Genomic DNA, 26373 nt, shown 5'->3' with positions numbered 1-26373 from the left:
TACCTTTCCCTCATTGCTCCTGGAATAGCTCAGCGTTCAGAGGCTCTGCCCAGCCCCTGCAGGAGACACTTGGGCCAAGAACCCCAAGGTTACTGTGGCTGCTGGTCCAGGAATATCATGAAAACCTTGTGGGCAGGACGGATCCCATGTTTCATTGCCATTATGTGTCTTCCTGTCTCCCTGGCTGGGCCATGAACTCCTTAAATGCTGGCTCTGTGTGACCTGCCCTACCACTCCTATGGCCCCTGGCAAAGGGAGGTACTTACTACGGTTAAACTTAATTATAACATTCTTTCTGAGAGACATATGGACATGTCTCTTATTAGACCATAAACTCTGAGGGCAGACTTCGTGGCATGCTGGTCTTTCTGTAACCCAGCACGGCACAGCCAGCATTGTAGGCATATAGCAGTGGGAGGTGAGTGAATGGATTGGTGAATGACAGGCTCATTTTAACTGAAGGGATGATTTAAGTGAAAATGTTCAGGAGGTAAAAAACAAACAAACAAACAAACATGGGATAGTTTCTTGAAAACCTGTCATTCTCTTCTCATAAATTAGAAGGATTTTCAGGAGGAAAGTTATCTTGGAGCTCAAGTACGTGGTTAACAAGCAGGAATAGCCGGGGGTAGCCGGTAAGCCAAGATGGGATGACAGTAGTCAGCTTGTTATCGTGATAGAGTGAAGTTGTGTGTGGATCTCTAAAATGGCAGATCTGACCAAAGAAGGCAAACCTGGGATACTTGGGAGAATGACTCCATATTACTTAGGGACAGAAATCAGGGGTGGGAGGAGGAGAAGGGAATTAAAACTGGTACAAGGTTTCTGCCCTGGAGATTGAGATACTTTTTGTCATTAACAAAGGTAAGAAAGTGAGATAAGAAAGAAGGTGCGGATTAGTTTGGACTTGAATATGTCTCTGAACCCCTGCGTCCATAATTATTAAATAGGGGTTGTGCTTGCTCTGAGGAAATGAGATGATGTGAAAGCACTTTGAAATTTGAAAAGGGAAGGACTAGACAATTATGTTAATGATAACCTTTATTATTATTTTAATCATATTTAGATATATTCTGCCAACAGTTACAATAAAGACTTGAAGTGACATTCGGGATCTAAGGGGGTTGAGACAACTGAGGAAGCAGACATCAATGGAGAGAGCTAGAGGGACCAGTCAGTGAGTCTTTAGGGATGGGAGAGAAAATAGGGTTTATCAAAGAGTACTCTGTGAGAAGTCCCCAGAGAAGGGTGGATAAGGCAGGGTGGTAGAAACCAAGACTATGGAAGAGCTGTAGGACTGGAAATGTTCAGCAGTGTCAAATGCTACCCAGAGAGAGGCTGAGTAAGAAGAGGAATGATTAATTTGCATCGGATTTGGTAAACTTGAGTAACTGGTTTTAGTGGGGGGTGGAGGGAGAGCCCAGACTCTCTAATTTGGAGGGGTGGGTGAGAATAGGTGTTGGAGATACTGGAGGAGAGGGGGTGATGGCCCAGGATATCACCACAACTGTAGTTGCTGAACAGCAAAGGGGAGATAGCTTGATAAATTTTTTTATACTGTTATTCCAAAAAGGATTTGAAGGGAAAAATAGGGGAAGATTGCCTGAGAAATGTATGCAGGGTGCAGGGAAGCCGGGGGTGTGGGGTGAGAGGGGACTCTTGAGGAACTGTGACAAAGAGTGACATTCAAAGTCTGAGTGGATGGAGTATCTGTACAGATTAGGTACAAATCTACTGAAGCTAAGAGGGACTCTGACCCAATTCTCACAGCCGGTGTTGGGGTTGTTCGCTCCCCACCCGCCTTCTTGCTTCTTGTTTCTCTCTTGTATTCAGCCAGCAAGACTCCACCTTGGAGCAAGTCTCCTAATTCATCCTCTTCAGTTTTATATAGGGGTCCTTGTGGATCAGTGGTGAAAAGTGTATGATTTTTTTGCTTGCCAATCCCTAAGAAGCTTTAGCGAGCTTCTCCCACTCCCCCTTTTCTTTTTCAAACCCTCCACCTCAACGTCTTGCTCACTCTCAACAGAGGGCCTTTAGAAAAGGCCTTTCTTTTTCTCTAAAAACCGAGGTTGCAAAGTAGGGAGTTCCTTAACTTACTCTTTTGTGTTTATGTCTCTCTGACCCCCACCTTTCCCCTCCTTCCCCCTTAGGAAAAGAGCCATTGGCGCCAGTGTCCTAGGGCTTTTGGTCTGATCCCCCAGCTCACCATCTTCACCTGTCTCTTTAAGCCCATAAACTTGCTCACACCTCTTTCATCTGAAAATCAAGCCCAACAAATACCCTTGCTACCACCCTATCTTTTTCTTTTCATGGGCAAGGTTCCTGCAAAGATAAATCTGATTAGCTCACTTCTCTTCTGACCTCCCCCTTCCCACTCCCTCTCTAATTCAGTTTTTGCCCTTATCATTCCACAATGAATGAGTCATCAATTGAGCCCCAAGTGGACAAAACAGATTGATCCTTCCCTTCCTCCTTTCTCTTGTCCTCCCTGAGCCACTTGATCTCCTGGGTGTCCCTTTTGTTTTCTTGGCTTCTCCCATAGGCCACTTCTCTTTGCTATCAAATCTCACCTCCTCTTGAGTGCCATTTATTGGCTCCCTTTGGACTTTCATCCCCTAAATGCCCGAATGGCTGGGTTTATTCTGTACTCTGTTCTTCCCATGCTGTGTGCTTTACCTGGGTGACCTTATCTGCAATCACAGCTGCAATTACTAGGGGCTTATTGAAAATTCACATGCCTCTAGCTCTTGTTCAGGCTTCTCTTCTGAGTTCTAGGCCCATATGCCCAACTGTGCACTGAACACCTCCACTTGAATGTCCCTCATGTACCTCAGACTCAGCCTTGTCCTAACAGAATTCATGTCTTTTCAGCCAAGCTTCTTCCCCTGGGTTCTTTGTTATCATCCAGGATCCCAGTCTCTTTTCCCCATTTCTAGTCAGTTGTAATAGCAAGATGAATTTTTGGTCCCTAGATTCCCAGGGAAGTTGAGGGATGCAGATTGACTTGGTAGGGCTGCACTTCCAAACAGGTGCCGTGGGTTGAGAAGCTACATACATTGGGGAGAACCGTGTGGTAGGAATGGCAGTTAGGGAGCTGGCGCAGTAATGGAAGGGTAGCTCTGGGTGATGCTTCCAATCCTGGGTAAAAATAATTGAGCATCATTTAGTGCTGAGGTATTTGGAGTTCTTGAAGAAAAAGGAACAAAGCTTGCATGTACCCACACAGATGTGAAAAGAAATACCTCAGAGAGGAATGGGGCCAGAGAGAAGCCCATCACAGTAAGATTCGCAAATGGGAAGGCCAAATGTACTTAGATCTCTTAAGGGTAAGGAGATCCGGAGTGAGTATGGGTGACAGTGGCTCCATTTTTGGGTTCTACCGCTGTAATGGCTACAACCGGATCCTCTTTTTCTTAGTATCGTTTAGGCTACTGCCCACCCCGAAGTCTTGTTTAATCTGATTAAGCCATTGGCTCTCTTAACTTTTGTATATCCAGGTAAAAATTCCTTGACTTCTTACATAAAGTCCTTCAGGATATGGTCCCTGTTTACTATCTAGCTCCATCTCCTGCTACTCACTGTACATTCTTTTTGATTCAGCCACATGGAAGTTCTTCCAGCCCTTTAAAAGCATCACACCTGCCTATTGTGGTTCCATGTGCCTGTGCCTGGAATATCTGTCTCACCCTCCCCTCTCTAAACTCATTCATTCTGCCATTTCTACTTTTCCTTCCGTGCTAACCTCAAGTACCATTTCCCAGAAGCCTTTTACACCCCTAATCTGATTTTCTCCGGGCTTTCATGGCAGCCTACACATAACATAAAAATACCTTTAACTACATCTTACTGTAATCAGTCAATTCGCTTCTCAACCTTAGTAGACTGGGTACTTTATGAAGGCAGATCTCAGTCTAGCCAGCTATCCCCAATATTTAACTCACAAACAGCAGCTGATAGTTCTAAATGAATAAACAAAAAGTTATCAACCATGGAAGTTTTGAAGTTTAAGCAGTAGGATATTTAAAAGAAACTTAACATTTAAACAGCAAGCCATTTGTCATTTCACATGCTGTTTATCTTGTTCCCGAAGGTGAGTGCAGCAGTGCTGGCCCGTTTGTCAGTGGGAAGATCAGGACATTTTCAAGTTCTTCTCCAGGAGGGATCAGCCTACAGACGGATCTCAAGCAGCCTGTCATCTACAGAACCCACCAGATCAGCGTCCTTTTCCTGGCCTTGACCTACAGAGTACCTGTAGCCACTAAATGAGGTATGTGGATAGACATACTTAAGGTAATCTTTGTCTTTAGGTTAAGGAGTGCATGGAATGGGTATGTTGGTCGATGTGGGTGTGTTTGTGTGTGTGCGGGTGTGTTTGTGTGTGTGCGCGCGCGCGCCCGCGCTCCGTGGATGGGGGAGGGAGGAAGGAGGCAATGTGTGCATCACTTCTTCAGAGACGCCTTCCCTGACCTCTCTGACTAGGTGACGTTCTCCTCGTCACCCTCAGAGCACCTTATTCTCCCACTCTGCGCCGATCACAGCTTGACTTGCATTCGTGTGGTTAGTGCCTGTCTCCCCCGCTGCATCGTACACTGCGCTAGGTAAGGAACCGCATACGTTCCTGTCACCCCTGTAATCCCCCTGCCCAGTAGGACACCAGTTATTCCACAAATACGTCTTCGACGAGCGTTTCTGGGCCCAACTGCAGGTACCGATCCCCCCCGGGCGGTCTGGGCCGGCTCTGGCGCCGCGACCCCACCGGGGACTAACTCCCCGCGCACCAACCGCCTGGCGAGGCGAGGCGAGGCGCGGCGCGGCNTAACCGGAGGCCGGACAGACTGACGCTTGGCCTCAACGAGGGAGGCGCGCGGCGGGGATGGCGCTGGCGCGGGCCTGGAAGCAAATGTCCTGGTTCTACTACCAGTATCTGCTGGTCACGGCGCTCTACATGCTGGAGCCCTGGGAGCGGACTGTGTTCAGTATCCTGCCCAGGCCGCGGGCGCGGGGGCCGGGGTGGGGGAGCGGGAGCCCGGGCCGCATCCTCCCCGGCTCAGGCGCCAGCGGGTGGGGGGTGGAGGCTGGGGGGCGGAGGGTGGAGAGCCGGCCCTGCAGGGACGGCGCGCGCGCGGACTCGCCTCTTCGCTGCGGGCATGCGGGGCGGAGGTCTGGGGCGGAGGGCGGCGCTCCCGTGGTTGGGGAGGGTGTGGGACTAGAACTCTTAAGATCCGAGGGGGGCTGTGAGTCGCTTTGAGCGGAGGTGGAAGCGGCTTTACTATTGGAGGAAATCCCCTAGGGCGATGTCTAACCAGGTTTGTCCTCGCCTGTACTTCGGCCGCGCCTGCCTTTGGTTCAGTGTCCTGGTGTTTGGGAGGCAGGGACCGTGTAAGTGGAGCAAATCGTTCCCGGCTGGGACGGCTTTGACCTTTAAGTGTCCCCGAGTTAGCTGACTTTGGTCCTAATGAGAATGCTAACCAGTTTAGCAGACTTTTAATCATGGGAACTTGTGTTTGTGACACCCCAGTATAGTTTTTTGAAAACAGTTTGTTGTACCTTATTGGTTTTCAGGATGGGGAATTTAAAGAGTGTGTTTTATTCGTTAAGTTGCTGTTTTCACAGTCCGTAGAAGTCGAGCCAAGAAAGGAATTTGTGGTTAATCCTAGATAGTGTTTGAAACTGTGTTTTCATAGATAGCTGATGGATATTTGTTAATGATATTGAAGGTTCACATGAGCCAAGCAACTGTGCTAAGCACATTGCCTGTATCTTAACTCATCTAACTTCATAACAACCTCACTTAATACGCAAGGTTGTGAAAAATAGGCTTTCTGAGTCTGTGATGTTTGTGTCATTTGTCTGTGTTGACATGCCTAGATATTATTCTTGCAGAATACATACTAATAATGAGGTGTAACTTTCTTCTTCTTCTTTTTTTTTTAATTTGGGGGCCAATATGAAGCATTTCACATAACATGCTTACTTCATACAGGGTCCCCCCTTTTCTTTAAATTGAAGTATAGTTAACACAATGTTACCTTATTTTTAAGTATACAACAGTGATTTGACAACACCGACACGACCTCTTTTTCAATGTGGTTTAGTTTGGAGTAGCTTCAGAACAGCTTTGCAAATGCATTGTTGCATTCAGGTGGAGTGACTGAGATGATTTCATTCCAAACATTAATAAGTGTGTTTATTTGTACTGAACTAGCATAAGATTGTACTCAAAGCTGTCTTTTGTTTCAACACTTTGGAGGAATCTTAAGCTGCTTACAAGGAAATTTATTTATTTTTAATGTTTGTTTCCAAAGCTTTCCAGAACTTAAGAACCATAATTCATATTTTGGATTTAAAGTCTGAATGTAAAGTATGTTCTGATTTCCTGCACCATTTATTTGTAGTTGCAGTTCTATAGGTTAGAGCTCATGAAGTTATCGTTCTAAAATGTATACTAAAATATAGAAGCACATGCTTCCTGACTCAGTTAAAATCATCTTTTTTTAAAAGGGGGGCAGAGGGAGAGGAAGAATCTTTTTTTTTTTTTTTAAGATTTTATTTATTTAATTGAGAGCGAGAGAGAGAGAGCACAAAGGGAGAGTGAGAGGGAGAAACACATTCCCCGTTGAGCAAAAAGCCTGATGTAGGACCCAGTCCCAGGACCCTGAGATCATGACCTGAGCTGAAGGCAGACGCTTAACTGACTGAGCCACTCAGGTGTCCCTTTTGTTCTTTTTTTTTTAAAAAATTATGTATTTATTTACTTAAGTAATCTCTATACCCAGTGTGGGGCTCAAACTCACAACCCTGAAATCAAGAGCCAAATATTCTTCCAGCTGAGCCCGCAGGTGCCCCTTAGTTAAAATCATCTTAAAAGTGAATTTAAGGGGCGCCTGGGTGGCTCAGTTGTTAAGGGTCTGCCTTCGGCTCAGGGCGTGATCCCAGGGTCCTGGGATCGAGCCCCGCATCGGGCTCCCTGCTGTGCTGGGAGCCTGCTTCTTCCTCTCCCACTCCCCCGGCTTGTGTTCCCTCTCTCGCTGGCTGTCTGTCTGTCAAATAAATAAATAAAATCTTTAAAAAAAAGTGAATTTAAACAATGTTGCAGTAAATTGACACTCTTTAAGTCAGAAGTTGAATGTAGAGCCCACTGCAACAGTCTATTAAATCTTTTACACTGAAAAGCTTTTGTTTGCATGTGAATACACGCTACAGTGTCAATGGTATTAAGGTTTTTCTGTGTTACATGGTAATAGTAACAGTGTGCCATAAATAACCTAGATGATGGCTTTTTGGGGGGATGGAGGAATAATTTATGAACTGAAATGTAGTGTGTCTGTAGATTTTTGCTTTTGACTTCTCATTGGTTTATGTGACCAAGTAATTTCAGTTTTTAAAAAAACTAATGGGAACTGCAACCAACTAGCGTTGGTTCCCGTAGAATCCTATGGTTTTAAACCAAGAATTAAAAAAAAAAAATCTTATTTCAAAGCTCACATAAATGAATTAACCCAAGGTAGAAATGTTTTATTTATTTATTTATTTATTTATTTATTTATTTATTTATTTGAGAGAGAGCATGAGATGGGGGAGGGTCAGAGGGAGAAGCAGACTCCCCGCTGAGCAGGGAGCCCGCTGGGGGACTTGATACAGGGACTCTGGGATCATGACCTGAGCCAAAGGCAGTCGCCCAACCAACTGAGCCACCCAGGCGCCCCAGCCCAAGGTAGAAATATAATCCTTTTGACATAAGCCGATCTTAAATTACTATCAGCTGTTATATTATTCTTTTTTTTTTTTTTTAAAGATTTTATTTACTTATTCGACAGAGATAGAGACAGCCAGCGAGAGAGGGAACACAAGCAGGGGGAGTGGGAGAGGAAGAAGCAGGCTCATAGCAGAGGAGCCTGATGTGGGGCTCGATCCCATAACGCCGGGATCACGCCCTAAGCTGAAGGCAGACGCTCAACTGCTGTGCCACTCAGGCGCCCCAGCTGTTATATTATTCTAACTCAATTTCTAGAGTTAAAGTCAGGCATTTAATTTTTGTATAGTTTGGAATATTGATTTGCGATGAATCTGCATTCTAGCTTGGAGGAAGGAACTGAATGAGAAAGCTGCATTTCCCCCCACTCATTAGGAGCTTTAATTACTGTGAAGTACTTTGCATTTTGTAAATTCATTAATAATTAGTAAGCTTCACATAGAACAATTTTGTGGCTAGTTAATGGTTTTGGAAAGAGACATACTTTCTTAAAAATCACATTGAAAACAGTTACCACTGCTAGCACCTAAAATTTTGTGTAGGAGAAATTTGTCCGGTTGTCTGAGAAATGTCTCTGAGTTAGAAAGTCCTAAGAGAAAGACTCTAGAAGAAGGTAATGGCGTTAGTTTCCACGTCTTTGCTATAACTCCTTTAATAAATTGAAGTTGTCCCTGTTTTAGGGAACAGTGATACCTTGCTATTAACTACTTCTGCACGTTTTTTCTAGGGGCATCCTTGAACATCTGAATTTGCTTCTCTGTGTCTCCAAATCAAGTAGCTAGAAGTTGTAACTTGAAAGGTAAATTGAAAATTTGTAAATTGAAAGGTCAATCCCAGTTGAATATAAGGGTTTTATGAAATTATCTAAGTAAGGAGATTGTGATTCACAAAAAATAATTTTCAGTATGCTTTTAAGGAAATGCATCTGTGTCAAGTCAGGCACACTGCAAGTGGTCTTGAAAGAGTAAGATTGAAAAGTCCGTTTTGTAAATCCTTCCATGCTAGGGCCCATATCCTAAATTTTTCTCTTACCATCTGCTTTCTGTTACCACATTTGAAATGATACGTTAGCTTTTGCTTTGTCAGCCGGTATTTGAACTTTTTCCATGTGCAGACGTGGTTTCTCTTGTGCAGGAAAAGGGGATGTGACACCTGATTAAAACAGAAGGTAACAATGAAGTGAATCAAGTAAGTGCAGAGTAGTGTTACAATGAATACTGTAGCAGACCTGTGCAGACTGAAATCCATTGAGCTCCTGCTCCAGAGTAGAAGTTTTAACATGTTTCTAAAGCCCCCTTTCCCTGCTGGCAGCCATCAGTGGGAAAGCAGAAGAGGAGGTTTTGTAACCGAGACAGGTTTTGTAACCAGTGAGACACTCCCTGTGGTGCCTCACTGAATAACATTGTAACCATGCTGTTGAGGAGAGGTGTGGAAAAATTAAAAATACCTTGTGAAGATTATTTGAAGCATAAGTAAAAGGTATTTAGCCCTTTTTAATTTTTTATTTATTTAATTATTTATTTTTTTTAAAGATTTTGTTTATTTATTCGACAGAGATAGAGACAGCCAGCGAGAGAGGGAACACAAGCAGGGGGAGTGGGAGAGGAAAAGCAGGCTCATAGCGGAAGAGCCTGACGTGGGGCTCGATCCCACAACGCCGGGATCACGCCCTGAGCCAAAGGCAGACGCTTAACCGCTGTGCCACCCAGGCGCCCCTAGCCCTTTTTTAAAATTAAATTTATTCTGTAGTCACTGAGCTATATTTGCTATCTTTCTATGGCTTCTTATGTTTCCATGGCATTTTATGCTTCTATTTATTTTAAGCAAAATGTGGGCAGTTTTTTTGGTTTGTGTTAGGAATTAGATTCCCCCTGAAAGACAGTCTATGTTTCTTTGTTTCTTCAAGGAAATTAAAAAAAAAAAATGTTTTTTTGAGAGAGGGAGCGCACGTGCTTGCACACGTGCACACACACACGAGTCGGGGCTGAGGTAGGGGCAGAGGCTGAGGGAGAAGCCGACTCCCCGCCGAGCAGGGAGCCCAACGTGGGGTCAATCCCAGGACCCCGGGATCATGACCTGAGCCGAAGGCAGACGCTTAACCGACTGAGCCGCCCAGGCGCCCCAGGAAAGAATTTTTTTAAACCACAGTGCTGGACACACAGATAGTCCTTGAGGAACATTTGCTTGTATATTGATTTGTCATTACAAAGGAATTGCAGAAGTATTTGGGAATGGTAAAAGAGAACTGATTTTAAATCACTTTTAGGGTAGCTTTGGAACTTGGCTGTTTCTGGCCAACAGAATTCAGTTCTTAGAAGAGAGAATTCGGGGCGCCTGGGTGGCTCAGTCGTTAAGCATCTGCCTTCGACTCAGGGCGTGATCCCAGCGTTCTGGGATCGAGCCCCACATCAGGCTTCTCTGCTGGGAGCCTGCTTCTTCCTCTCCCACTCTGCCTGCTGTGTTCCCTCTCTCGCTGGCTGTCTCTCTCTCTGTCAGATAAATAAATAAAATCTTAAAAAAAAAAAAAAGAATTCAGATTTTAAGAAGTAGAAAATGCTATAGATTGAAAGAACTTCAATTTATTTTAACAGATGTTAACAAAATTTGCATTGTTATGTCTATTCATCTGTAAAATATGTATGCTTGCTGAATTCTGCATTTCACAATTATTAGGTACTTCCTAATTGCCAGATACCATTCTAGATAGTGGGGGTATGACTGAACAAAACAGATAAAAATATTTATTCTAATGCTACTAGATAAATAGGTAAAAAATATAGATTATTAGATTATTATAGTTGTTACGGAGAAAAATAAAACAGAAGAGGATAGGAAGTAAGGAAGAAGGAATGTTTTTCAATTTTAGCTAGAGTGGTTGGGAAGGACATTTAGAGAGATTTAAGCAGGGAGAGAATTCCAGGGGAATGAGCATTCTAGGCAGAAGGGACAGTAAGTATGAATGCCCCAAAGCATGTCTGAGCAGCGTGTCTGTCAGGTGTCACAGATAGCCCGCGGGCCGGTGTGGCTGGGGCAGAGTGAAGGAGGGTATCAGTAGTAGGAGACGAGGTCAGATCCTGTAGGGTCTCCTAGGCATTGGATTCAGAGTTCAGGAGATGAGGGGAGGTACTCATACCTTTGGAGTAGAGTCACTCAAATCCAATAAGAATTTTCTCATTGATATTTTAATATTTAATAAACTAGGAAAATAAGCCATGAAAACATACATTTCTCCATGAGACTTGGAGCTCTTTTCATTTTGAATAGGAAAAAAAAAAATCCTGGAATGGGGTTTTTTTTTTTTTTCTTTTCTTTTCCTTTTTTCCATATTCAACGTACTGAGTTCTATAACAAGCTTTCAAGAAGATGGACTTCAAGGAAATTAGAGCCAAGTTTTAGGGAAAATTGGGATTCATGCATGTTCTCAGATGAATCCACCCTGGGGTCGTTGCAGTAGAGTGAGCTGGGCAAAAAGTGCCCTGGGACACAGGGCAGGAAGAACATGGGGACTGGGAGTGCTCAGAGAACTTTCCGGGAGGTATTTGAGTGTTTTGATTTTTTGTTTTGTTTTTGTTCCCCCAAATGGGAAGAAGGTGTGGACTTGGGTGCAGAGGTGTGCGGGGATGAGGAGTACCCCAGGCTGACTGGCTGGAACAGGGATTCTTTAAGGCAGAATAGGTGTGAAGTAAAGTTGAAAAAGCAGGTTAGGGCCATTTATTAATTCACCAGATACTTTTGTGTGCATACCTGCTACCAGACGCTGGCTTAGGTGCTTGCAATACATCTGAGCAAATGAGACAAAGATCCCTGTCCTTGTGGAACTTTTATAATTGAATTATAGAGTATGCTAGGTGGTAAGCATTATGGGAAACAGAAAAGTAGGTCAGTGTACATTTCTTATCCCACTGACCTACTTTTCTGTTTTCCATAATGCTGTTTTTAAAGAGGATGTCGGGAGAGGCTTCATTGAGAAGGGCTATTTGAGTAAAACATAAAGGAAGTGATGGAGTTAGCAGGGTGGAAATCTGAGGGCAGAGCATAGCTGGCAGAGGGAACAGCCAGTGCAAAGTTCCTGAGTCCAGAGCCTGCCTGGCATGTGTGAAGGCCACCCCTGAGGCAGGTATGGCTGGAGCAGAGTGACCATGGGGGGAGAGCAGTAGGTGATGACATCAGAGTCAGTGGAGATCTTGGAGGATTTTTTAAAAAAGATTTTATTTATTTGAGGGAGAGAGAGAGAGTGTGTGCACGCACACATGGGGGGCAAGGGGCAGAGAGTGGGGGAAGAAGACTGTTCACTGAGCTGGGAGTCTGATTTGGGGCTCCATCCCAGGACCCTGAGATCATGACCTGAGCTGAAGGCAGGTGCTTAACCGACTGAGCCACCCAGGAGACCCTTGGCTTTTACTCTTCATTGAGAAGGATGCCCTTAGAAGGTTTTGAGAGAGGAGTGATCTGATCTGATCTTAGGTTTGAAAAGGTTTACTTTGGCTGCAGGGTTTGGGGTAGATTAAGGGTGGTGAGAGGAGGCAAGGGTAGAAGCAAAGGTAGGTATTTCGGATTAAGGTGGGCTTTGCATGATAATGAAAAAAAAAGCGTTACAAAATTCATGGTGTATGCTGTTTCAGCAGCAGCTAAGTTGATTTATTTTCTCAGCTTTTTGCTGTATCCTCAAGTGCTTACAGCTAGAATTGAATTTTTTTCTTTGTATCTTAATATACTAAAATATTTGAGAGTTTAGAAAATATGAATTCTAAAATTGTAAATAAAATAGATGATACATCCTCATGGTTCAAAACTCAAAAGGCACCAAAAAGGTAGCTGGTAAAAGTCTTCTTTCCACCCCAGCCACTCCAGGACAGCCAGTGTCACCAGTTTCTGTGCATCTCTCCTGAAATATCTCTGAACATCTGGTAATGCTCTTAATCCGTGTTTAATAGTGCCGGGTTTGGCGAAATCAGAATTTTTATAAGCCAGTGTGGAGGTGATTGGGGAATACATTTTGCCCTGCCACTTTTGAAGGTATTAATAATTAAGTCAATATCTCTTTCTGTGTATTTCCTATGTAACATATTTTTGTAAATAAACAACGAATAAAACAAAATTGACTAAGAAAAACCTATATTTTGGCCCGGGGGGACCTTTAGATCACTTTCTCTGTCTTTGGCAGAGCTTCCTCTGAGCTATTCAGCAGAAGGAATTATCATAAAAACCCCAATTCACCAGAGTCTTCTACTAGAACTTTCCTCTTAATGAGTGCCTCTTGGAGAAAATGTATGTACAGAATTCTTTGACACTTTAACTAGAGTTCCAGTAAAAATCAGCGTGTGGTTTGATGATTAGGCAAAAATTCTTAACATTAGAGAAAGTCACTTCTAGAAAAATACTCTTAGCAAATCAGCTTAGTGCCTTCTAGAAAGATTTATCAAGGTACTTTCAAACAAAATGTGATTTCAGAATAATGTTGAAATAACCCGAACATTGCCTTCAAACTTAAGGAAAAAAATGAATTTCTTCTCAATAATCTTCAGTCTTTTATATTTCATGCCATTTCCTTTTGAACTTCCTTTTGTAGAAATGAATGCAGTCTCTGTTACAAGGAAGGGCTGGGGGGGGGGAAGCAAAGGTAAGAATAATTGTAACTGATAAATTAATACTTGCAAGTCTCTGCCGCAAAGGTATTCAGACTTTTTGCTTGTGTAGCCCCTAGAAGGTCAAAGAGCATGTTGTGCTGGCTGGCTATCATCTTGTTCATTTAAGTTAACATCCGAAATATTTCATAGTAAATTTAGACAATTACAAAGGATTTCATTCCTTGCTTTTCTTACATGTATTTTATTATTGCATATTTTTGTTAAAACCTTAAAACCTTTTCTTGTACAGTTCATAGAAAGTGTTCACACATAACCTAATTGGCAAAGCCGGTCCTCATCGTGAAGCCAAGTAGGCAAAGTCAACCTTAATTTCCATCAGAAAAAGCTCAGTGCCATTTTTCTGCTCAAAAAATTGTTACATAAACATGTATACTCCTGTCTCCCCCCCCCTTTTTAATGTATGACTTGATTTGACAATCAGTGGTTAGTTCTCATCCATATTGACTGTAGATTTTTCTAAGTGGTAACAGGTACATAGATACCCAATGTATTAAGCTTGTTTGGTGAATCTTCATCCTCATTGAGTGTCCTGGACAGCCGCACTTGGGTGTGCTATGGGACATTTCTCTCTCCTCTGACTCAGATAGCTTTGTTGAGCCTGATGTCAGTGTGCACATCTGGAGTTCCATCTCCTTCATGGACATTTCCAGATTTTTTTTGAGTGCCTGAAGTGCACGCTCCTTGAAGCCCACTCCATGGGTGCACTTGTAACTGTTGGCAGTGTGTTCTCCGGTCACTACCTCACTGATGGCAGAAAGGTCCCTCTTCTCGCCATCCTTCTTTGTAGGAGTCATTCTCTCAGGCCCAGGCTGGAAAGGTGTCTCACTTCTGAATTCAAATAATTAGGTGGTTGGATAGGTGAGGCTTGCAGCTGTGCCAGGAGTTTGTTACCCGAATGCAATAAAGTACAACTCGAGTTAGTTATTATTCCTTTGTTTGCTGTCCCAGAAGTTATTTCATACCCTGGGGAAATGCATAATTATCAGATTCAGGAAGTAAAGTGGGAGAAATGAAGTTGTGTGGGGCATGGGAAGGGCAACTAGCAGATGACTGTAATTGTCAAATCAGTTCTAGGAGAGAGTACAGTGGCTGCTGAAGATTCTGTAAACCCTTCCCCTTCCCCCATCCTGGCCTTCTGGAAAGTCTTGGTCTGTTTGAGGCTCCTGGGCTTTAGTTCAAAGATAGCTGCTCTAGCCTGTTTTACCCTGCCTTGATATTAGAATGAAAATATTAGGGGCGCCTGGGTGGCTCAGTCGTTGAGCGTCTGCCTTTGGCTCAGGGCATGATCCCGGCGTTCTGGGATCGAGCCCCACTTCAGGCTCCTCTGCTGGGAGCCTGCTTCTTCTTCTCCCACTCCCCCTGCTTGTGTTCCTTCTCTCGCTGGCTGTCTCTATCTCTGTCGAATAAATAAATAAAATCTAAATAAAAAATGTTAGAATACCCCTATCTATACTCCTTAGGATATGATCATTTCTTCTTTAGTAGCTTTCAGGAAAGGCGGAAGATGAATAAAGCTGCTGCACAAGAACCGAGTGGTCTGTACCAGGATGGGCAGGGGAAGCCACACAAGGTTGGCAGTGGGGACAGAACACACAGAGATATTCTGCAGTGTTTCAGCACGTGGTACCAGCGATTTGTCAGTAGAAGTGACTGTGGGTCCTATCTATGTATTTTTATTTTTTAAGTAAGCCCTATGCCCAGTGTGGTACTTGAACTTGTGACTCAGATCAAGCCACATGCTCTACAGACAGAGCCAGCCAGGGGCCTCTTCCATTACTTCACGTTCTTAAAGTCTCTGTGACCTACCCCTAGGCTTTGAGTGTTGTAACGGTTTAAGGTACTTAGGAGCAAAGATAAGGTAGATTCTTTTGCAAAAAAAAAAAACAACAAAACCAAACAAGTCCAGTGTTCAAATTTAATAACTAAAACTATATATTCCAGAAGATCCACTAAATAGAGCATATATTCTTTTCATAAATTGGAATGCTTAAAAGATCGTAGTTATGAAATGATGGAAAGATATTAGTTATGATCAATAGCTATGAAAAGTAGAATTAGTACTAAAACAAGACTTCTGGCCATGATGTGTTCCTGAAAAATCCCCAAATAATGGGGTTTATGGGAAAAGAGCACTAGAGCAGGGCACCCAAAATCAATGCAACGTAGTAATCAAGCACTAACCAGAACAATATTTGGCATCTTGAGGGATAACTTGGATAGCCCAGGCAGGCAGGCTGGAGGCTGCCTCAGGGGCCATTAAAACTGCATGGACGGATTGACTGGCAGGGCTTCAGTGGTGCGGATGGTATGGGCTGCCATCAAGGGGGTGCAGGAGCCAGTGTGGAGCCAGCCTTTCTGCAGACGGAGCCGGGGTGCAGATGCTGACTTTTAACTTTCTTAAGATAGAGCTCAAAGGACTCTGTCTGTGCAGCAGCTGAGCTAAAGGTTGTTTCTGGAAGAAGGTTATAATTCTCCCACTAATCTGGCTCCCCTAATTTATGAGAAATACCAGCTGAAACAATGCGGCTCCTATGCTGTACTAGTCAGGCGTGAGCTAGCTGATGTTCCAGAAATGTATTACAGCATATTTCAGAACAGACTGGGATTTTTTTCCCCCCTGGACCCTGGGACTTCAAATCTTCATGAAATTAATAGACGCTTTAATTATAAATTATAATTATCACACAGTGATACACAGTCTTGGTGTCTCTGGGCTCAGAGCTGCAAACCATTTCCGGGACTGGTTCAGAGTTGAACATGCTGGTTTCAGCAGCATGCTTTTTCGTTTGTTTAGTTTTTAAAGAGTTTGTCATCAAGTTATCGTTTCTAAAGTAAATTTCTATACTTTGGTATAATCGACAGACTACAGAATGGTCAGAAGCTGATGTGATGTCCTTCGATAGGACCCATAAATATAAAATTGACTAACATACACAGACTGTAACAGTATCAATATCTTCCACTTGCTTTCATTTGAAGGCAGTTAGAAAAGTATCAAGAGACAGTTGATATGTTTGGTAACAATACACTTTCTTTCTTTTTTTTTTTTTCAAAGATTTTTTATTTATTTATTTGACAGAGAGAGACAGCCAGCGAGAGAGGGAACACAAGCAGGGGGAATGGGAGAGGAAGAAGCAGGCTCCTAGCGGGGGAGCCTGACGTGGGGCTTGATCCCAGAACGCTGGGATCACGCCCTGAGCCAAAGGCAGACGCTTAAAGACTGTACCACCCAGGCGCCCCAACAATACACTTTCTTAACACTTCTTTTGGTGATCCCCAGTTTTTCATTTTGTTTTGTTTTGTTTTACTAAGCTTTAAATTTTAATTCGAGTATAGTTAACATACAGTGTTAGTTTCAGGTGTACAATATAGGATTCAGTAATTCTGTACATTACTCAGGGCTCATGATAAATATACTCTCTCTCTCTTTTTTAAAATATTTTGTTTGTTTATTTATTGAGAGAGAGTGAGAGTGTGCTCATGAGTGCAAGTGATGGATGGGGGAGAGGGAGAGAAAATCCCAAGCAGATTCTGCTCAAAACATGGAACCTGATGTGGGGCTCCATCCCATGACCCCGAGACCATGACCTGAGCTGAAACCAAGGGTCGGCCACCTGACTGAGCTGCCCAGGTGCCCTGATAAATGTACTCTTTAATTCCTATCACCTATTTCACCCATCCCCCCAACCAACCTCCCCTCTGATAACCATCAGTTTGCTTTCTATAGTTAAGAGTCTGTTTCTTGATGGGGCGCCTGGGTAGCGCAGTTGTTAAGCGGCTGCCTTTGGCTCAGGGCGTGATCCCGGCATTCTGGGATCGAGTCCCACATCGGGCTCCTCGGCTGGGGGCCTGCTTCTTCCTCTCCCTCTCCCCTGCTGTGTTCCTTCTCTCGTTGGCTGTCTCTCTGTCAAATAAATAAATAAAATATTAAAAAAAAAAAAAAAAGAGTCTGTTTCTTGGGGCGCCTGGGTGGCACGGCAGTTAAGCGTCTGCCTTCGGCTCAGGGCGTGATCCCGGCATTATGGGATCGAGCCCCATATCAGGCTCCTCCGCTATGAGCCTGCTTCTTCCTCTCCCACTCCCCCTGCTTGTGTTCCCTCTCTTGCTGGCTGTCTCTATCTCTGTCGCATAAATAAATAAAATCTTTAAAAAAAAAAAAGTTTCTTGGTTTGTCTCTCTCCCCTTTTTTTTTCTCTCCTTTGCTTGTTTGGTTTCTTAAATTCCACATATGAGTGAAATCATACAGTATTTGTCTGTCTCTGATTGGCTTATTTCTCTTAGCATTATACTCTCTAGCTCTACCCATGTTGCAAGTGGCAAGATTTCGTTCTTTTTTTATGGCTGAATAATATTCCATTGTGTGTGTGTGTGTGTGTGTGTGTGTATGTTTATATGCATACATGCATACACACACATACCCCACATCTTCTTTATCTGTTAATCTGTTGATGAACACTTGGGCTTCTTCCATAATTTGGTCATTGTAAATAATGCTACAGTAAATATAGGGGTGCATGTATCCCTTTGAATTACTGTTTTTGTATTTTTTGGGTAAATTCCCAGTAGTTCAATTACTGTATCATAGGATAGTTCCATTTTTAACTTTTTGAGGAATCTGCATGCTTTCTTCCACAGTGGCTGCACCAGTTTGCATTCCCACCAACAGTGTACAAGTGTTCGTGTTTCTCCACATCCTCGCCAATGCTTGTTATTTCTTGTGTTTTTGATTCTAGCCATTCTGACAGGTGTGAAGTGATATCTCATTGTAGTTTTGATTTGTGTTTCCCCAATCATGAGTGATTTTGAGCATCTTTTCATGTGTCTGTTGGCCATCCGTATGTCTTCTTTGGAGAAATGTCTGTTCATGTCTTCTGCCCATTTTTTAATTGGATTATTTGTTTTTTGGGTGTTGAATTGTATAAGATGATCCCCACCTTTTGAAGTCAAGGGGAAAAAACCCCCATAGTAATAAGGAAGATTTCCTTTTTAGAGCCTTATTCAGTAGTCGACAATTGTTTTCACTTAGGGTTTTGATTGCTTTTCACAAAACAGCCTATAATAATACTTTATCAAATGATTTTTCTTTTTTTATTAAGATGGTTCCTTAAAATAAATTAGACTTATCAGAACTTCTGAGTATTTCTAAGGATAAAAGTAGCATTCAGAATTGACTTTACAAAAGGACTTTGACTAATAGAAGACTGGATTGTTTTAAGTGACATTTTAGCTTTGTTTTTTGAGTGAACAGTGCAATCAGAGACTTAAAGCATTGAAATTTATTTAGATTAGTGAAGAGGTGTAAGTCATACCTGCTGAAACAAAGGTCTCTGGGTCTTTTCTGATAAGAAACTACTTTTGATTTCTCCAAAGTCTTATGAATAAGTTATTAAAGTAGGCAGTGATAGTGCAGTTATTGGTTGGTACAGAAAGTGTTAGTTACTGTGGTCTTGCTTCTGATGTACTGTACTTATCATGAAAGCATTTCCTCTCTTTGTTTCCAGGATTTTTTTTTTTCTTTCTTTTTTTTTTTTTTTTTAAGTTGCTGGGAAAAGGGTTGGGGATGGCTCTTGTATGGGCAAAAGAAATCTTTATTTTTTCCTATCTAGCTGGAAACTTCCCAGCTCATGATTAGTTGCGGATCCCTGTTAAAGAAACAGCAAACAACATACAGATATATGGTTTCACATTTGCTTTTAAATTCATTTGCTTTTAAATCCACTGAACCCATAAAATATTTATGTTATATCCAGGTTATAAGTAACCTCTGATTGTTCATTCAGTCCTTGAACAAACATTGATCTTCAGTGCCTGCACATATCCTGGCACATTATCTGCTCAGTTCTTGAATGATTTATGAAGGTCCTGCTTTATGTAGCCGTGCACCACAGCTGGGAGCAAAGGTGCAGCTGAACCAAGGCGCTCTCACTCTTAAGCACTTACCATTCAGTGGTACAGACAGTTACGAACACACAAAACAAGTTTTGTTTTTGAGGTGTTTTTTTTTTTTCGTTATACTCGAAATGTCATTAACTTTATTCTGTGCTTCTCAGATCACGTAGCCCCCTCTAGAATGTCATCCTGGCTAATTTGTGTACAACTACCGATATGTCTATTATTATAGACAACCGTAAGAGTTTGGTAGATAGAAAGGTTATTCTCTCATTTTGTGTATTACCTTCCAATGTATGTGTTATAAAATATAGATTGTTTGCATTTTTTTTCTGTGTGTGCGAGACAGAAGATTACATTAAGGGTGATTGAGAGGTGGTGCCTAAGTGCCTGCTCCATGCAGTTGGGATCCTAAAATGTTAATGCAGGAAGTGGCCTCGTTTTATGGAGAAGAAACTTGGTTCCAGAGGGGTTGTGATGTCCCAGAATTATACCATAAATTAATAACAAATTAGGAGTAGGGTGACCTTGGGCAATTCCCAAGCATTGTCTAAGTCATGATGTTAAATGCCTGAGTCCTCAAACAGTGATTTTAATAAGGGTTATTTTGCCTTTTGTTGCCAAATGGATTTGATTCATAATTCTCACACCAGCCCTGAAAGGTAGGTGATGTGTGTCCTTATTTTATAGATAAGGAGACTGGTGATCAGAGAGTTTTTTGCACAATCAGGGATTGGCAGAGTCACAGCTCAAACTTAGGCTTCCTCCAGGGCCATGGTGTTTCCAGTACCCGTTCCTTGTACTTCACAGGGTGTGAAGGATACTTTAAACTTTGAGAGGTGTGTTAAAGAATGCAATGGATTGAGAAATCCACTCAAGTACCAGATAAAATTATAGGTAGTATATACTCTAAATGGTATATGTTTAGCTCTGTAAGAACACTTCTAAGGAGGCGAACCTTGCAAATGTCACAATAAAACCAGCGCCTAAGAGTATCAGTAAAACTACCATTTTAAGTTTTTTTTTTTTTAAGGATTTTATTTATTTATTTGACAGAGAGAGACACAGCCAGCGAGAGAGGGAACACAAGCACGGGGAATGGGAGAGGAAGAAGCAGGCTCCCAGTGGAGGAGCCTGATGCGGGGCTCGATCCCATAACACCAGGATCACGCCCTGAGCCGAAGGCAGACGCTTAACGACTGAGCCACCCAGGCGCCCCAAGCTACCATTTTAAGTGGTGTCAAGCATCGTCTCAGGGAATATTCAACTGAGTTACATGGGACCTATTTCAACTACATTGCTTAAGTTGCATTTGTAGAAAGTACTTATAAAAGTTGCTTTCTTTTTGTATTTTTTTGAAAGGTGACTATTAAGGCTAGAGAAGTTCCTCATGGTCCCATTGTCTACTTACTCACCTAGTGTGTCGCTGTATAGTTAAGTTGGTTTTAAATATTTTCTTATGTTTCAGAGCTTTAAGATAATTTTTGGGAGTAATTTTGACATTTAATTGTACAGAAAACTCACTGTTAGAGGCTTATTTAATTATTGTGATTCTGGGAATAATTAGGAGAAATGGGATCAGAATATAGAAACCTTTTTTGGAGAGACACAGGCTAAAAAATGTAATAAGTGGCTATGGGTAGAAGGTTAGGTTCAGTTTTTTATTAAATAATTTATTTGAGCAGCTTATGAATTGGCATTTTTGCATCTAGGTTCAAGTGACTTTCAATACTTTTCTCTTTATCTTGGCCAGAATCAAGAATTGTTTATTCTGTTTCTGAGAGCTGAGACTTTCTATTTATTTCCTAGTAACAAATTAGACCCAATGACGTCTAACTCAAATTTTGTAAAGGGGGAGAATCCTTCACACAAAACAGGTTTTAGTCTAGTACTGTATGTAGTTTCCTTTCTCTGACAGTTTTTATTAAAAAAACCTGACGATTTAGGCATACAAAAACTCCATAAAGAAAAATATAGTGAATGTGCATATACTACCAACCGGGTGAACAAAAGCGTTACTAATGCATGTGAAGCTCCATTTATGCCCCTTCTCGGTTACTTCTCCTTTCTTCCACTCCCTATTTCACCTCACCAAGTAACCTGCATTTAGCATATATAATTATCATTTATTTCCTACTGCTTTTATTCACAGCATAATGCTATATAAAGTGATGACCTCTAGTACCTTATGATTTTTTTTTTAAAGATTTTATTTATTTATCTGCGAGAGAGTAAGTCAAGCACGAGCAGGAGGGGGGTAGAGGGAGAGGGAGAAGCAGACTTGCTGCTGAGCAGGGAGCCCGATGAGGGACTCGATCCCAGGACCCTGGGATCATGACCTGAGCCGGAGGCAGATGCTTAACCGAGGGAGCCCCTCAGGTGCCCCTCTAGTCCCTTACGTTTTAATCAGGCAAGAAACCTTTTCAAGTTTGGTAAATTCTTGTTTCACTTGCAAAACATAATTTTATATGCATACAGGAATTTAAAATTTTGACACTTTAATGTTCACAAAATAGAACTTAAGTTTCAGATTCTTGTCTTACAGTAAAGTAACCTGTTAAGGTAATTTATACATGTCTCTTAACTGATCTATTCTCCATACTAAATTAAAGAATTATAGTGCCATAAAGAGTATGTAATATATTCATTCAAATGGCTGTTTTTACTAATTATTGATCACTTCCTAGTTGAATTTGAGCCATTGACCTGATGATCTTAACATTTAATTTGCTTGGTGTGTACATTTTATTTATTTATTTATTTATTTATTTATTTATTTATTTGGTCGTGGGGTGGGGGAAGGGGCAGAGGGGGAGAGAGAGAGAGAGAGACGCTCCAGCTGACTCCCTGCTGAGCACAGAGCCAGATTCTGGCTCAATCCCAGGACCCAGAGATCATGACCTGAGCCAAGGAGTCAATGCTCAGCTGACTGAGCCACCCAGGTGCCCCAGTGTGTACATTAATAAGACTTAAATAAAAGTGTAGAAAGCCTTAAAAACATTCTGAAAGTACAATATTGCCTAGAAATGGATTTTATTTTTCTTTTTTGTGGTCACTCTAAAGTTTTTCATCACAGTAATGTGTGAAATGTGTAGAAAGTGTCACAACGAATCTAGAGTCAAATGTTTCTTGAGGAATTTCATTATTCATCAAATGTTTATTAAGCATGTGTTATGTTAGATATTGGAGATACAAAAAAGAGAAGACATTGTTCCTATGCTCAAGAAGTTGATAATCTGGATGAGATAAATACATAAAAAATAGGGGGCGCCTGGGTGGCTCAGTCGATTAGGCGTCTGCCTTCGGCTCGGGTCATGATCCCAGGGTCCTGGGATGCGTCCCACATCAGGCTCCCTGCTCAGCTGGGAACCTGCTTCTCCCTCTCCCTCTGTGGCTCCCCCTGCTTGTGCTCTCCTGCTGTCTGTCAAATAAATAAATAAAACCTTTAAAAAAATTCATAAAAAATAGATAATGTCAAGCAATAAGGGCCAAATTATATGAATAAAGAGCTTTATGAGCAGTAGGGCCAAGAGGCTGGGGGGTAAGAATGGGAAAAATATGAAAGCTAGGGAAGGCCTCATCTGAGAGGATAACTAACTAAGCTCTAAGAATGATTGGGTTTTATTAGAAGGAATAGGATTTTTCACATATAGGAAGGTATTATGCATAGTGGTTAAGAACACAGATTTTTGGTTTGACTGATCTGGTTTGGAATTGGCTCCGTTGCTTACTCTGATTTCAGGATTCAGGATTACTTGAACTGGCTGAAGGATTTAACACAGTGCTGGGCACACACTGGACATGCACGGAATGAAAGCTGCGGTTACTTCTGTTATTCTTACTATATCATTATTAAACCATAAGCAACAGCGGAGCAGTATGAAAATATAACGCATTGTTTTCTGAGGCTCACGTAATATGGCCGTGAGTAGGTTGTGCTTATCAGGGGAATTATTTGGGTGTTGAAAGTTACAGTGGGAAAGTAGCGTAGTGGGTGATGCTCTTGGTCTCCACCTCAACCCCCTCTACTCGCTGACGTAGCTCTCCCCCAGCCTCTGTTGTCTGCTCATCGCTTCTCGCGGCCCCCTTGGCCAAGGCAGCTGTCTTACCCAGGTCGGTTTTTCTCACTCAATTCTGCAGCTAATGATTGATAGATAAAGGGATACAGAAAGTCAGGCCTCTCGCCTCGAAGCAAAACCACAATGTGGTAAAATTCATGCTCCAGCGCGTCCTATGGGAGCTGAGCCCCTGAACCCACTTACCTTTTTCTTCCTGCTCAGTTCTGCTCTACTTACTTCCTTCTGCTAAAACTCCCTCAAGAATAACTTGTACAAGAATCCCTGTCCCAATCTCTGAATTTCTGTCTACTTCTATGGACTCCAACCTGAGGTACTTTGGACTAGATTGGAAAGGTTCTTGGATGTTTGGCTTAGAATTCCAAGTGCTGTCCTATTGCATTGGGAAGCCTAATGTATTTTGAAAGGATCACTTTAGTAAAGAGTGGCGTGGAAAGTGGCTAGAGGCTTAAGATGGAAGCTTTGACATAATTAAGGAATGGTAAATACCTCACTCATTTATCATTGATTAGGGTAGGGGAACATGAGATATAAAAGTCATTTGTAGGGATTGGGAAGAACTGAGACGTCTTAGATAATTTGAATCTGTGGAGGAGGAATCGAAGAAGTTTCTAGATTGAGTGACTAGGCAAACAGTTAATCAGTAGTTATATCAACTATTTCAAATAGTTGAAAAAATGACTCCTAGAAAGAACTGGATTAAGGGAGGCTAAAACTAAATTTAAAAAATGATTATGGGGGACTTTCACCCATGTTTGCTAGCTGAGGAGAATGAATTGGGGGTATAAGTCAGCTGGCTTCAGTTTGTGCTCTGGCTCTGGGGACAGCTTCCTGTACGGCCCTGGACAAGTCACTCAGTGTTTTGTCAGGCTCTGATGAGTAATGGTCATGATAAACATTTCACAGGAAAGCTGTTAGGGTCAAGCGAGATAATATATAAAAGAGGTTTGTCAACTGAACTGTTATACAAATATTGGTAGTAAGCACATTGTTTATTTAAAGATTTTATTTATTTATTTGACAGAGATAGAGACAGCCAGCGAGAGAAGGAACACAAGCAGGGGGAGTGGGAGAGGAAGAAGCAGGCTCATAGCAGAGGAGCCTGATGGGGCTCGATCCCAGAACGCCGGGATCACGCCCTGAGCCGAAGGCAGACGCTCAACCGCTGTGCCACCCAGGCGCCCCACATTGTTTATTTAAACCCTATCTTTTTGTGAAAGAATGTCACCCATTTTCCACGAGTATGTAGGGTCGGAGGGTCTGAAAGATAGGAACGGGGACAGGGGAGAGAGAGAGAGGATGTGAAGGAATGGATTAATAAAATGTGGTTCCAGCCCAGAAACAGTTATTCCTTCGAACATGGCTACATGACAGCAAAGCAGAAAGCCCTTAGAGTTTACATAATTTTTGTTAGCAGTATTTTGTGTGGTCCAAGAAGAGGGCCTCTTGCTGATTTGCATGTATGCCATTTCAGTCGCTTTGGAACACAATACAAATGTTTATTGTTTAGGTTATCAGGACGACTTTTATTTGATGTTGCAAAGTTTAGTGATAGCAATAATAATAATAGTAAGAGTAATAATAATAAATGTTTAATCGTGGTAGGTGCTGTCAGTTTATATGTCATTAGGTATATGATTGATCTGGGCTTAGACTCTAAAAGCCAGTGCTTTTAGCCAAATAGTCTAAACAATTTAAAAATTCTTGGATCATACATTCTTTTTTTTTTTTTTCATGGGTGGTAGAAGGTGGTAGACCTTCTGAAGTCATTAAATACAATTATATTCTTACACGTTTCTGTTTCTTAGGTTCAACAGTGTCGCTTTCTATGTTTCATTTTAAGCTGTCTGGTGTTTCAGAGTAAAGCAGGGAGAGTAACAGGCAGGTTCCTATCTTGGAAGGTGATAGTGAAGATAAAGTGAGCTCCGGAACTTAGAATGGTGCCAGGCATAGTTAATATCAGTGGCTGTAATGATTAGTTCTTGACACAGATGAGAAAGCAGTCAGTGAGCGGGCACCTCAACATAAAACAGTTGAAAACATTGGGGGATTTACTTTGGAATCAGTGAAGAGAGAGGAGATTGTTTCCTTAACTACAACTCAGATTCCATGCTGGTCTCCATCGTGGGGATGGCCCTGTACACGGGCTATGTCTTCATGCCTCAGCATGTCATGGCGATACTGCACTACTTTGAGATCGTGCAATGACCAGCATGGGACCGGACTCGAGCGGCTCCTTGGGGGAAGAAGCACCCTCTGAAGTTGGAATGAAACCTCATCAGATGTCATAAGAAACTCTACTGGATGTCAACATAACCAACCCTATGAATATAAAGACTAAAATTCATGAGTAGAACAGGAAAATAATCCTGACTCATGTGTTGTGTTCTTTATTTTTAATTTTAAAAGAGGCTCTTGTATAGTAGTTTTTGTCTATTTTAACATTGTAGTCATTTGTACTTTGATATCAGTATTTTCTTAACCTTTGTGACTGTTTCAATATTACCCTGTGAAAGCTTTTCTTAATGTAACTTTGAGTACATTTTAATTGCCTTCTATTTCTAAAACCCAAAGTCATTAGTTGGGCTTTGCTGTTCTTGCTATTGTACGGCACATCCATCTGCCTGGGTATATTTCTACTCTTGACCAAAGTTTTGTAAGAAACAATACAAGATTTGGGGCAGGGGGATGGGGAGGGAGGATATTTTATTGAGAACTATTTACAAGAGACTTATCTGTAAGTTTGAACTCAGGAGTATAGTTTTAGCTATCTAGACTCTACTCTTAACAGCTTTTGCTTTAAAGCTATTAAAGTATTTCTTAACAATGAAAAAGAAAGATCTTGCTAAAGTTAAAATAAGGAACATTTCACCTTTTAAATATTTAATTCTTATGTGGACTCATTTCCAGAAAACTTTGGTGATGATTCTTATGACAAAAGGTGGTTAAATAGCATTATTATGTAATGCTTATATCCATAGAGTTTTTAGTAGAACGTAAATCAGTT

At 41.9% G+C, this 26373-nt stretch overlaps 1 protein-coding gene and 1 long non-coding RNA gene across 2 annotated transcripts; both read left to right on the top strand.

Annotated features, from left to right (window-relative positions):
- Window positions 1-4819: 4819 nt before the first annotated feature.
- On the top strand, window positions 4820-26261 carry SPTSSA (serine palmitoyltransferase small subunit A). Its single transcript, XM_034648306.1, has 2 exons — window positions 4820-4976; window positions 25471-26261. The coding sequence occupies exons 1-2, from the start codon at window positions 4874-4876 to the stop codon at window positions 25572-25574; spliced, it is 207 nt and encodes a 68-aa protein (XP_034504197.1). The 5' UTR covers window positions 4820-4873; the 3' UTR covers window positions 25575-26261.
- Window positions 5031-25464, top strand: LOC117797215. Its single transcript, XR_004622131.1, has 3 exons — window positions 5031-5306; window positions 8481-8552; window positions 23033-25464. It is a non-coding gene; the product is annotated as an uncharacterized LOC117797215 (long non-coding RNA).
- Window positions 26262-26373: the final 112 nt, after the last annotated feature.

Source organism: Ailuropoda melanoleuca, chromosome 20 (assembly GCF_002007445.2).
Source record: "Ailuropoda melanoleuca isolate Jingjing chromosome 20, ASM200744v2, whole genome shotgun sequence".
NCBI lineage: Eukaryota > Metazoa > Chordata > Mammalia > Carnivora > Ursidae > Ailuropoda > Ailuropoda melanoleuca.
The sequence above is the reverse complement of the archived record's forward strand: the minus strand, read 5'-3'. Positions and strand labels throughout refer to the sequence as shown.

What these genes read in the sequence shown, in the direction of transcription:
- SPTSSA (XM_034648306.1), top strand. Translation starts at nt 4,874, where the DNA reads ATGGCGCTGGCGCGGGCCTGGAAGCAAATGTCCTGGTTCTACTACCAG. An exon ending in CTGGGAGCGGACTGTGTTCA is followed by an intron (nt 4,977 to 25,470) that starts GTATCCTGCCCA and finishes ACTACAACTCAG; the next exon opens with ATTCCATGCTGGTCTCCATC.